Genomic DNA, 13,672 nt, shown 5'->3' with positions numbered 1-13,672 from the left:
AGGTACACACTTCTTTTCTGATAACACTTCATTGGTTGTCACTGAGCATACTGATGTTTTAGTCAATTTGCCCTTTTAAGAATTAACATGTACTTAAAGTCATTTCATTTTTTAAAGCAGGGCAAGGCTTAGTCTAATAGAAGAGGATATACTTCATTTTGCCATGGATTTGCATAAAGTCATTGATAGTCTGTATAACTGTTAAAAAGCTGCTCTCCTTGCAGTATAAAATTAAAGAGGTAATTCTTAATATTTTGTACTTATCATTTATGACAGAAAACGCATAAATATTTTGGATGTCATTTACAGTGTTGCTACTCAGTGTGATTTATTAACACTGTTCCATGCTTTTCTTTTCTACGAAGATCTGAAAAAAATGCAGTAGTACAAATAAAAGGAAGACAACAAACTGTAAATAGTTCACTGGCAAGCCTTTTTGAAATACGGAAAAAAAGAAGCAAAATGTTTAATACTGAAATACTTTGTAAGACTCTTTATTGTATATTAGAACTATTGAAGAGGTGGGGTTTCACAAAAAAAAAAAAAAAATTAAAGGGGGAAAAAAAAGAGGTGTAGGAAACAGATAATGCGCCATAATAGAAACTTAAGTTATCTCATATATATGTGTATCAGCTTTGTAGACCAGACTATCAATGGTACTTGTGCTTGCAAATTTGCAGAGGATGGCTATACTTAGCAAGATGTAGAGGAATTATAATGTAATTATGCCAGAAAATATCCAAATAGTCCTTTATTTTTTTTCTTAGGCAATGGCTCTCACATTCTGTTTTCTAAAGCATTTCATTCAGAAGTATTAACATAAGTGTAAGGGTGTACATTTTAATTTTATTGCTGTCTGATGACTTGCTTATTCTGCTTTGCTGATGACCTGATATAGGATATGGAAGTATGTTCCAGAGTTGAGATCAGGCTTTGATCCAGCCACTGCTGAGGTAGTAGACTGACAACGGAAACCCCTGCTCTATTTTTAAAGTCTCCTGAGAACTGTCAGATGGCGTTTCGTGAATTTCCATCAAATAACTGCTGTCATCATAAACGTCCATATGTAGTGAACTGACTGCATTTACTGGGGGAAATTTATGTAGTTAGTGAGGGAAGAAATGCTTTTAAGTTTTAAAAAAGAGGTTAAAAACAACTGGTTATGAGTACTGGAAGTGTACTGAGAATCCAGCTGCCCACTACTACCACTGTTTTAAGGTTTGTCCTGGAGGCTGATTTTCATAATTTGCCTTCTGTTTTGTGATGACTTGCAACATGACAGTTGTGTCTAGGTACCCCTTTGTTACGTGACTGGCAAACACTGTGTGACTTAACACATAGTGTTTGCCAGACAGATTGTATATAGACATTAAAAGCAAAGGAAAGCCTAACATAGTATATTTACGTGACCTCCTAATTCAACAGCTTGGCTGTAATGTCTATATTTTGGGACCAAAAATGCACTTCTTTCTGAAGAGCCTAAAGAAATCTTAATTATATTGCAGCATAGTTGTATAAACATTGCAAGAATGAAAAATATCACATGAACCTTTTTTGTTTCATAAACTTCACTTGAGTATACATTTTAGAAAACAATATTTCTAATATTAGTTTACGTAGTAAGTAAATTATTAATTTACTGGGAAATAGGCTTTCAGTGTTGTAAGTGAATAGTGTAGAAAAAGTATCCTTGTAGCGGTTTGGCAAAATGTAACTGCTGTAACTTATGAACAAAATTGAAAGTTCTGGAAACAGTAAACATCTGTTTTACTGATATGCGTGTGAGACAAAAAAAAAAAAAAAACAATGGCAATGTGGAAAGTGTTTGAGAATTCTACTGTGAAGTACACTTCTTCCACTTTTGAGGAAGCAAAGATCTTCCATTTCTTTTCTTTTTTTCCAATGTATAACCTTTAAAGTATTAAAAAAAAAAAAAAAAAGGAAATCTGAAATGCAAATGTAATGTGTAAATGGATATTTGGCTAATGCTAATACTAGCAGCAAAGCTGAAAAAAAAACATTAGTACATTGTTAATTTTGAAACTATGAATCAAACTTTGATAAGGACCATTAGAAAGTAATAATCATGAAAGATTATAAGATTAGTCTGTGGCATGTGGAAAATTTTCCAATATAATGCATTTTATAATGCTGCAGTAAGAACCTGTTTAACCAGTTAAACAGGATGAAATCTTACCAATTCTCTAAGCCATTTATGAACAATCCAGGTGCTCAGGTGAAGTACATTTCAGTTTATGGTGTTCTTCTTAAGTCAGTGGTATGCAAACATTCAGACAAAGCTTTATAAGAACAGGCAATTTTAAATGTACATCAATAGATATGAGATTAATCTAAGAAACGTAACTATTTCTTAGATGTCTGTCTGTCAAAATCTGACTGTTCTTATTAAAGCTTGAAGCCCTTAATTGTTTTCCACTAGAAGGAAAATTATGGAACTATTAAAGATTTAACCTTGCAGACTTTTAAGTGAAAAATATTTCTTCATGTTTCTCCTTTGATACGTTTCAGTAGACAAGAAAGATTACATACAGATTATGGGATCTTAGAAAAGCTGAGCTTTAAGAGACTTTATGGGGCATATATTCCCTTATCAAAGAAAAGGCAAACCATACCCATGTAACAGTACATCCACAGATGTTGACATAACCTGCTTTTTAAAGATCTGGTGATACAAACTCCACTCCCTACATAGGGTCAGTTTTAGTGCTTTGATATCCTCATGCTTTTCTGATAACCAGCATGTATCTTGCTACAGTCTTTTATTCTAGTAATTCTATCTTGCACATGAGAAATGTAGTATTATCTATTATTTTGGTGCAGTTTCTTATATGTTTATAAACTGTTTATCATACCGCTAATTAATTTTCTTTTATTTCATTAAACCACAGAATCACTGAGGTTGAAAGGGACACTAGAGCAGGTTACTCAATGTCCGGTTAAATTTTAAGCAGGGTACTCTATAACCAGTCTGTGCTCACATTCATAATTACTAATTCTTTTTTTTAAGTGTGCCTGTTGTCCTTACACCATGTATGCTGATAACAGCCCCCAAAGCTGGCTTCTCTTGGGTAAAGAGTCCTGTCTTTCTTAGCTGCTCTTTTTATTAGTTAGTCCAAATAGTTGCATATGAAACTCTGGTTACCATGATTAAAAAAAAAAAAAAAACAACACCCAAAACACTAGAATGGGAAAAGATTCAAGGAAAGGTCAGATGGATGATCAGTTGAGGAGCAACTGTCTAGGCTAAGACTTTTCTGCCTGCAAAAGATAGGCTGTGTGTGACATGAAGATAATTTTCATCAACTATTATGATGCAGGAACTTACTAATATTAAATGGAGCTAGTAGGAACTGCCCTCAAACAAAATAATTCATTTTTTCTATAGATGAGCTGAGGAGGTTGTGAGCTTGAATTCTAAATAGAAGCGGGGGGGGGACTGGACAGGCAGAGGTCTGATGGAAGGGATAGCCACTTGATGTTCATAAGCCATATTTGGGGCTGAAAATTTCCTGTCCTGAAAGTGATGGTGTTTATCCACTTTGAATTTAGGAGGAATTTTTTCACACAGAGGGTGTGGAGATGCACTGGAACACGTTGCCCAAGGAGGCTGTGGATGCCCGGAGGCATTCAAGGCCAGGCTGGATGTGGCTCCGAGCAGCCTGGTCTAGTGGTTGGCAGCCCTGCCTGTGGTAGAGGGGTTGAAACTAGATGATCACTGTGGTCCTTTTCAACCTGGGCCATTCTGTGATTCTATGAATGCTGGGTAATTGCATAGAAATCATAAGCAGCATCAGAAATTTTTGCCACCGGATTTCATGCCTTAAAGTCCTCACCCCTAACAGGTGCAGTGCAGTCTAGATCTTAGCAAAACTAAGGTGCTAACCTCTACCAAATGTTACACTCCAGCAAGCATTCATGCATTCCTCTATTGTGATTTCAGCCATGCCTCACTCCCCTCTGCTAAAGATTCTTCTAATTTAGTTAAGCTCAGGAGGGTTGGAGGTGTGTTCTTTTTGTTGTTTTTTCTTTGTTTTGTGTGTGTGTGTGTGTGTGCATGTGTGTGTGTGTGTTGTTTTTCCTCTGGGAGAAGAAAATCTAGATCCATATCCTAGGGGCAGCACTCTTCTTCAAGTTCCGGCTTGAAAATAGCAATACTATTTGGTCTCTCAGTTAAAAGACTAAGATTACCTTTTTAAAAGGCCCAAAGACTGTTTTCTATATTTGATTTTTAGAAATGACTGAGATTTTTACAGTAGCTATGCACTCTATCTGTGCATTTTTGACTAAGTTATGCAGAAAATAAAAGTGCTTGAAGACAACTTTGCAGTGAGACCATTGAACTTGTGAAAGAAAGTGTTGGGCACCAATGAGTTTACCAACCCCATCTCTGGTAGCAGTTAGAGTTTGTCAGCTCTGAGTGTAATTCCTTATTTGTTGAGAAGAATGTAGCAGTTTTAGAAGGCAGTTTCTGGTGAATTATACATGTTCTCTAAGATCATTCTTGAAAACATGAAATGAAAGCAGTCCTGTGGAGAAAGCATTCTCTAGCTTGTGCTCAAATGCTAATCAGCATGTTTGTTTGCATCTGGCGTATGGTTTGTGATACAGTAAGGTATATATGAGTAGGTTGTTTTCAGTCAAAGGGGGAAGATGGCTCTGCGTTTTTATTGTGTACAGTTTTTGCAATCACTGTTGCAAAAACTTTATGATTACAGTAGGCAAGTGTAACAGTGTCATGGTAGTCAGGGCTGTGAAGGGCACCAACTTGGTGTAGGATTGCTTGTTTCACCATAGGAAACAGGAGTTTTGAGGTTTATTTGCTTGTGTACTTTTAAATAGTAATATACATTTCTTTATGGAAGGGGTATATTATCAAATAAAAATTTTCCATGGTTTTAGAGAGTGTACTTTTGAACAGTTCCACACTAGCTTCATCTTGAAGTTAGTGGTTCATGTGCAAGTACTTAAACACTTACATGCAGCTGTGAGTAAAATATAAGCAAAATATGCATATCTCTTTTGGGAAGCAGCTATTTACTGGAATCTACAGGTTTTAACAACAAAGTTGATTGTGTTTCTGCAGGTGTTTTCTGTGCCGTGTCAATTTTATCAGTTCATTTTCAGTATTGAGTGTAGTAGAAAACAGTAAATCTTGTTGAATCAGTAGGTAACAAATGAAATATAGTGGATGATTGTCTAGCAAAATTTGAATATTTTATACAAAAATGTAAATATGCATGCATGTGTTTAGGGTATCCATGGCTTTGTATTTCATAATGTGAAACGAAGTTTATTGTTGCATACCACTTCTATACAAACTTAAACACATTATCTGTGATTATAATTCTTAAATATGGATATATATGCTACATAAATAAAGAAGCAATTTCAGCAGCTGTAAAAATGCCTTTATTCTCAAATCTAGAGTTGAAAAACTATTGAACTAAGCAGAAGCAAAGTCATGCCTGCAGTGCATCAATTCTTCTTCATCACTGACTCATTTTGCAGTAAGTGAAGTCATTGATTTTAATTAAAATCAATTTTATATATTTTAGCTAATTACCACGTGACAACATTCTCAATTTAAGTTTACCATTATTATAAAATCTGAGGAGAAAGAGCCTGAAACCTGAGATTAAATACTACCTGGTAATGAATCACTGAGCTGTGGCTCAATTAAATTATTATTTTTTAAATATAATTATGTGGATTGCGTGCTTCTTATTGCATTGCTGTTGAAGTGCACCCTCATTAAGTTTGCAGATGACACCAAGCTGGGAGGGAGTGTTCATCTGCAAGAGGGAAGAAAGGCACTACAGAGGGACCTGAATAGACTGGGTCCCTGGGCCAAGGTAAACTGTATGAATTTCCATAGGGCCAAGTGCCAGGTCCTGCATTTTGGTTACAACCCCAGGCAACCCTACAGGCTTGGGGAGGAATGGCTGGAAAGCTGCCTGATGGAAAGGAACCTTGGTGTACTGGACAGTTGGCTGAATATGAGCCAGCAGTGTGCCCAGGTGGCCAAGAAGGTCAGTGGCATCCTGGCTTGTATCAGGAATGGTGTGGTGAGCAGGACTAGGGAAATAATCCTGCCCTGTACTCAGCACTGGTGAGGCCTCACCTCGAGTACTGTGCTCAGTTTTGGGCACATCAGTACAGAAAGGACATTGAGGTGCTGGAGCAGGTCCAAAGAAAGGCAACAAGGCTTGTGAAGGGCTTGGAGAATATACCCTATGAGGAGAGACTGAAGGAACTGGGGCTGTTTAGTCTGGGGAAGAGGAAGCTGAGGGGAGACCTTATTGCTCTCTTCCAACACCTGAAGGTGCTTAGAGCGAGAGTGGGGCTGGTCTCTTCTCACTGGTAACAGGTGACAGGATGAGGGGAAATGGCCTCAAGTTGTGCCAGGGGAGGTTTAGGTTGGATATCAAGAAAAACGTCTTTACAGAAAGGGTTGTTAAGCACTGGAGTAGTCTCTCCAGGGAGGTGGTTGAGTCACCATCCCTGGATGTGTTTAAAAACTGTTTGGATGTGGTTCTCAGGGACACAGTTTAGCAGAGGGTTGTTAGAGTTAGGGTAGTATGGTTAGGTTATGGTTGGACTTGATGATCTTTAAGGTCTTTTCCAACCTGAGCAATTCTATGATTTTATGAAATGTCAAAACCAGTTTCTGGATGGTTTCAGAGTTCCTCGCATTCATGCTCTGTTCTGAATTTGGCACAAATTCTAGGTAATCTTGGTCAGCGTAAGTCTGTGGAAAGTCATCTTTGTGTTTTAGCCTGGCAGGCATCTCAGTAGAACAGAGCTGTTCACTCTTACCCCCCCCCCCCGCCCCCAGAGCAATGGGAGAGAGAATCGGGAAAAGGTAACTTATGAGCTGAGGTAAAGAATGTTTAACAGAACAGAAAATTACAATGATAAACAAAATAAGTGATGAGTACTGCAGTTGTTCACCACTTGCTGACTGATATCTAGCCAGTCCCCGGGCAGCAGCTGCTCACACCATCCAGCTCACCCCAGTTTTATTGTTTTGGCACGATGTTATATGTTATGGATTATCCCTTTGTCCAGTTTTGGTCAGCTGTTCTGATTCTGTCCCTGTCCAGCTCCATGTGTCCGCCTCTCCAGCCCCCACCAAAGTCTGCCTGTGTGAGGAGGGGAAACATCTTTGACTTAGTATATGTGATTTTCTGCAACAACTAAAGCATCAGTGTATTATTAACATTATTCTCAACCAAAATCTACACATGGCAACATACTGGTCGCTGTGAAGAAAATTAACTCTATCCCAGCCAAAGGAAGGACAGTCATCCAAGCGGGTGCGTTAGGATGTACTTCTGGATGAATCTACTATGAGATGTTTTCTACCTTAGCAGCCCCAGTTCTTAACTATAGAGGTATAATGTGAGGTAGAGAGATGTGTGAATCTGTAACAATGTGTTGAGCTGATCAGAACTTTGAAGTGGACCTGTTTCTTAAATTGAGCACATTAGATCATCTGAGAAATGTGACCTAAGTTAGTCCTCATCTAGAGCGGTGTTGTGTCATTACTTACAGAGGTGTTTCCCAGCCTATCAATCTGTGCACTCAAAACCTAGGTTTTATTTTAGAAAGGACCAGGTGTTTTGTTTGTTTGTTTATTTTGTTTATTTTTTAAGGTGAGAGATTGCATTTACAAGATGAAAACATGTATTTATTGTGCCATTGTGTATCCCTTATTTTTCCTTAGTGTATATCTCACTGACAAACTGGATCTCAAGAAAGTAGTGGGTTTTTTTGTTTGTTTGTTTTTTCTTTTTTTCTTTTTTCTTTTCCTCTTGCTTTCTGTTTGGTTATATTTGAAACTTAGTTGTACATAACTAATACCTCATCACTGCCCCATCACTGCATCCTATTGGGCTTTGCAGTCTTACTACTTGTCATGCTAAAAAGGGTATATTTAAATAAATGAAATTCTTTCTATCAGAAAGTCAAAGATAGATGATTGTAGCATCACATGTATGTAAAAAAAAAAAAAACTGCGGGGAAGAAGAAAACAAGCTTACCAGGAAAAAAATTAAATAACAAGAATTTGCGTGAAAGAAAACTCAAGAAAAGAAGATACTGCAGTTTCATTATTGCTTAATAATTCCAGCACTCATTTCTGTTAATGTCTTCAGATTGTTAATAACTTCAGAAAGTACACTATAATACTGAAAATCTTAACAGCGAGTCAATGTCTTTCTTACAGATTAAATACATTCCAGCAGTTCCTTAAATTCAATCCACATGCACCTGAGTGAAAAACTCCTTAAACTCTACTCCAAAACTATCTAAAATCTCTGTTAATGCCATTTTTAGAAAATCTGCATGAAAGTTGTTAATCCTGCATAACGCCATGGTGTTTATCAGACAATGCATTTGCAAATGAAATACGACGTTGGAAATTCAGGGGAATCATGTAAAGTGTATATGTTGAATGTTGCATGCAATCCTTGAGATATTATCAGTATTTTAGAGTTACGGCATTTATGGTCTTTTTATGTGAATGTGTTTGAAAGAAAATGATACATTTTAATAAAATGTTTTAATTAAAGTTTTTATGCATATTTTCAGAAGGTATAATATTATTTTTTAGGAAAATCTGAATTTCAGTAGGTACTATGTATGCAGTGTGTGGAATGAAGAATATTCAAGTGTAGTAGAAGAGGACAAGTACAATTACAGTTATGCTTAAGTAATTTAGTGTTGCCCATTGAAAAGTGCAAATATCAATTTTATAAGGTTTACAAGGTTTCCTTTGTATTTATAAATTCAAGTTTTAGTATTTTATTCTTTTCAGATCTGTGAAATACGTATCCTCTAAGGTTAACACAGGAACCAGCTGATTAAAAATGATTTAAATGTTTTTATTTTTATCTTATACTTTGTTCTTATTTTTCTCCAACTTTGAAAAGTTCATTTACAAAGAAAAGTAATAGTATTTTATTTACTATGGTTTTTTTCGAACTTATGGTGCTCATCAATGTTTTTTTTTACTTGTAAGATTGTAAGTTGAGAATTTCTGAGAATTACAGAAATCAGTGAAGAAATAGCAAAGAAAAAAGAAAATGAATTTTTTTTTTTGCATTAACTAAATCTACTTACCTCCTAATTTACTACAGATGTTAGCTTTTGAACTTTTAGTATATACGATTGATGAATTTACTTACAGTACAGTTTAAAATGTCATTGATCAGTGTGCAAAGCTAGGTAAGGAAATACTGCCAGTAACTGCTGATTGGTTAGTCTTAAATGTAATAGCTCTCTGTGTTAGTAGTAGCAGTAAGCAGGCAGTGAAGTGTCACCTACAAGAAAGCCACATAACTTCCCCACATGTGAGGAACCACACAAGTGAAAAAACTACTTCTGAATTTTTATTTTAAAGGGCACTTCCCTTACTTCTCTTGGTGAAATTTATTTTATCACTTCAACCTTTTATTGTAAGTGTTAGTAGTTGTTCTCCTGTCATGATATTTCAGTTGCATAATGGACTGGAAAAAGAAGTGCTGTTTTTAGAACATAATTGTTCAAGTGATCTCTTAGTTCAGGCGGCTGCTCTGTATTTGCTTCAACAATAATTGACACCAGTATAGCATAGCTGGATAGGACACTGACGTATCACATTGCTCTTGTTTTGTCATCTTCTACTCCCTTAAAAATTTCTAAAGTAGTGTATTTTGGTGAGCACTTAGATACCTATATAAGAGTAAGTTGTTTTACATGCTATTCTATGAGTGGTCTTATTCTTGATTAGTGGGCAAGCATTGGAAATTAAGGTGTATGCTTTATTTCTGTGTACACCTATGACACAGCTGAACACTAAAAATAATCTCATTCGACATGCTTATATCAAGTTTAGTATCACATATTAAGAAGTAAATAAGGGCTTGTCACATTATAAGTAAGTGTCTCAAGCATTGCATTATGTACTAGTTTGTAAAAGTTTGGTATAACTACGATAACTAAACAATAAGGCTGTTGTACCTCATTTTTTCCACTGTCATCCTATTCTTGAAATATGTCTGAAACATTTTCTTATGAAAGAGAAACTTATTCATTTCAGTAGTCACTTGAAAAATGGCACTTGGATCTTTGGTTGTACAAGGTTTCAAAACTAAATGAGACTTTTGAAGTTAAAATTGTGCATCAGAGGACCTAAACTGTGGATGTGCTGTGGTAACTAAAGAAATGAAATTACACATGGGCTAATGTTGCTTAAAAGAGCAGAGTAGCAAATTTGTACTGTAAAAATTAAGAACATTTTAGAGAGTAAAAGCGTGTAACAGCTTACTTCAATTTTATTTATTTATTTATTTATTTATTTATTTTTGTGGCACTGTAGCTGGCACTATTAAGGGAATAGAACGCTTTTCTCTAAGTCCTGGAGATGTAAGCTCCATGATACTTTGATGCTTTCTTGAATACAAATGTATATGTGTGCAACTGTATATATACATACAAGTACAATCTATACATATGTATATTTTAGCAATTATAGTAATATAATGTGTTAATTTTCAAAAGATTCTGTCTTCCACTCCTTTAGCACTATAGGATGCATGTAACTTCCAAATATTTACTTTTTTTCTTTTCTTCTCCCTTGTGTTGTGACAGGATGACGAAGTAGTACTTCAGTGTGTTTCCAGTATACACAAAGAACAAAGGAAGTTTTGCTTGGCAGCTGAGGGACTTGGAAATCGCCTGTGCTTTTTGGAACCAACATCAGAAGCTAAAGTAAGAAGTAGATTCTCTCAGCTGATGTAATTGGTCAACGACTGTAAACCTACTTATTCATTAGTATATTTCGTTGCAGTTTCTTTAATGAGATGTTAGATGTACTCTCTGTATTCTTTTTTTTTCTGGGACTGCAACATGAGATTTTTTAGAGATTCTAGATGTACTCTGAGGCATACTTATTTATTAACAGCCATAGCCACTAGTCTTTAACTCAATTCTGTACCTGAAATGCTTCATATTTTCAATAGTATATCTTCAGTCTCCAGTTTAGATTTAAATTCATTTAAAAGCTTCTTCCTCTTATGGCCATAGTTTCAAATATCTTGCTATATACGGGGCTACTTTCAGAAGGACTGTCACCTGTTAATTTCTGATGTTAACTGTTACTTCTAATCACGTTGATTAAGCAGAAAATTGGGATAATTGTTAAGTAACTGAGAAGTTGTGAGGGTAACAACTGTCAAAAGGGGAACTAAAAAAGGATTGAGGAAGAGCAGGAAAAATAGAGCAGAAGAAGGAGTTTGACAGGAAAAAAAGGAGGAGATGAAACTTGAGACCTGTACTAAAGCAAAATGTTAAGAACAAAGGCAATTTCAGGGCCTACTCCTTCTGTTCTTTTTTCACCCTGTATCCTGTTATTTTCCTTTGTTTTGTATGTTCATTTATTTTCTTCCTGAACATTTATTTCTCCTTCTGTTTTTTAGTGGATTCACTGCATCTTTTCTACTGAAATGCTGCATTGTTGACCTATTTTTAGTCTAGATATTATGACTAGGTTAAATCCAAACTGTTTGTTAGGCAATATGAGAGGTCTTTGTTCATCTCATAGGTAAAAAGCTATTACTCATAAATCTGCATTTCTTTGCATTCCAAGTGGTCATCTTTGATCATTTATATTATGCATATTTTACAAATGACCAATTCTTTTCGCATGATGAAGTTAGTGTTTAGTTTTCACATATGTGCTTTCAACTATTGTCTTAAAATTCTTCAACAAATGAGAATTGTTTAGTAATTGACCACTCAACTGCAATACGGTATGGATGTCTTTCTTGTAGCAACAGGCCTAAAACTGAACATGGTACTTGAGGTACAGCATCATCAGTGCTGAGTGCAGAGGGACAATCGCTTCCCTGCTTTTGCTCGCAGCACTATTTCTGATACAAGCCAGCATGCCATTGGCCTTCTGGGCCATGTCAGCACACTGGCCCACATTTAGCAGAGCTTTGACCAATACCCCAGAATCCCTTTCTTCCACACAATATGGAAGTTAGTATGTTTCCTCATCCTAGTCTAAGAAAAGGAGAAACGTGTTACTATACAATTCCGTGGAACCACTTTACATTCATGCCTTAGCAGCAGATGCTACCACAGGAGCTCCTGAAGTTTGTTTAAAATTAAGAAGTTCATAGAGCTTGTAATGTAACCACTTTGAAAGAGCTAACCAGAGACATCTCTAAACTGATAGTCATAACTGAGAGTAATGAAGAATTTTTTAAAGAACCAACTGTAGTTTGTTGTTTATTAGCTTGCTATATAGTGTTTAGGTATCTCTTCTTCCCCTTTTCACCACTTTAAAACATCTTTACCAAGAATTTTGTTCCCTCCTGTCACACTGATTAAATACATAAATAAATCATACTTCAGCTTTAGCGTGCATTCAAAGCCATGATCTGTATCATTAAGTTACAGAATACAGAATTGTTGAGGTTGGAGAATACCTATAGAAATCATCAAGTCCAACCTCTTCTTCAGCATACGTTTATCCAGCCCAGATTGCTCAAAAAATTGTCCAGTTAGGTTTTAAATGCTTCCAAGGAAAAAGATTCTACACCTTCTCTGAGCAACCTGTTACAGTATTTGACCATGCTCATGGTAAAAGCATTATTTTCTCACACTCAGATGGTATCTCTTGAATTTCAGTAGGTGTCTATTTCCTCTTGTCCTTTCACTGGTGCCAAATAGTACTTTGGCTTTATACTGTCCTCTCAGGTATTTATATACAATTACAAGATTCTCACTTTTTTTTTTTCATGTACCCATCTTTTATTGGGCACATTAATGTTAACAGATTGAAAATGATGCTATTCCTTTTTGAAGTAAGGTTGGATGTTTCAAAATCAGTTGTTGTTGTTGATTCAGTAATTGAGGAGAATAGGTTATATTATTAAATCATAAGATTCTGAGTCTTTGACGTTTAGGGGCATCTATATTCACAGTTTAAGCTTTATACAGCAGATAATATCATACACATTCTCTTTTGTTTTTTTGTTTTGTTTTTTGTTTGTTTGTTTGTTTTTTTCCAATGATATTAGAGAATAAATATAATTTTCATGGTATAATTTTTATGCAGTATTGGAACTAAATGATCTTTGAGGTATCTTCCAACCCAAGCCATTCTATTATTCTACAAATACAACTCTAGGAAATGTAAAGTTACTGCAGTAACAAATTCTGAAGAATGGATTTATGTTATTTTGTTAAAAGGAGGTTGCAGCGGAAAAACAGACGTTAAAATCAAAATACATGGTTTCAAGTACACTTTTCATTGTGTTTAATATACTCTGCTCTTTTGTTCTTACATTGTTTTATTTATTTATTTATTTTACAGTATGTTCCTCCAGACCTTTGCATCTGTAATTTTGTCCTTGAACAGTCTCTGTCTGTCAGAGCCCTTCAAGAGATGCTGACCAACACAGGGGATAACGCCAGTGAAGGGGTAAGTAAGTTGACATCAAAGAATGTTAAGTTTCTGAATATGATTTTTTTAATTTCTTCCCTTGTTCCAGAATTTTCTAGATGAGGGAACCTGTGTGATAGCAGATTGTTCAGTTTTTCTATTTTCTTGGCGAAGTTAATACTCCACTGCCATAATAATGTTATTTTTCTTAATATG

At 35.6% G+C, this 13,672-nt stretch overlaps 1 protein-coding gene across 6 annotated transcripts in view; it reads left to right on the top strand.

Annotated features, from left to right (window-relative positions):
* Window positions 1–13,672, top strand: part of RYR3 (ryanodine receptor 3) — a 184,748-nt gene that overhangs the window by 25,661 nt on the left and 145,415 nt on the right. For all 6 annotated transcript variants that reach the window (XM_015287302.4, NM_206874.3, XM_015287303.4 and 3 more), the window contains exons 2-3: window positions 10,654–10,773; window positions 13,388–13,495. In XM_015287302.4, the coding sequence (XP_015142788.2) occupies window positions 10,654–10,773; window positions 13,388–13,495 (228 nt within the window). The remainder of the gene's footprint in view (window positions 1–10,653; window positions 10,774–13,387; window positions 13,496–13,672) is intronic.

This window comes from Gallus gallus, chromosome 5 (genome assembly GCF_016699485.2).
Source record: "Gallus gallus isolate bGalGal1 chromosome 5, bGalGal1.mat.broiler.GRCg7b, whole genome shotgun sequence".
Lineage (NCBI taxonomy): Eukaryota > Metazoa > Chordata > Aves > Galliformes > Phasianidae > Gallus > Gallus gallus.
Note: the sequence above shows the minus strand (reverse complement) of the source record. Positions and strands in the feature narration are given on the sequence as shown.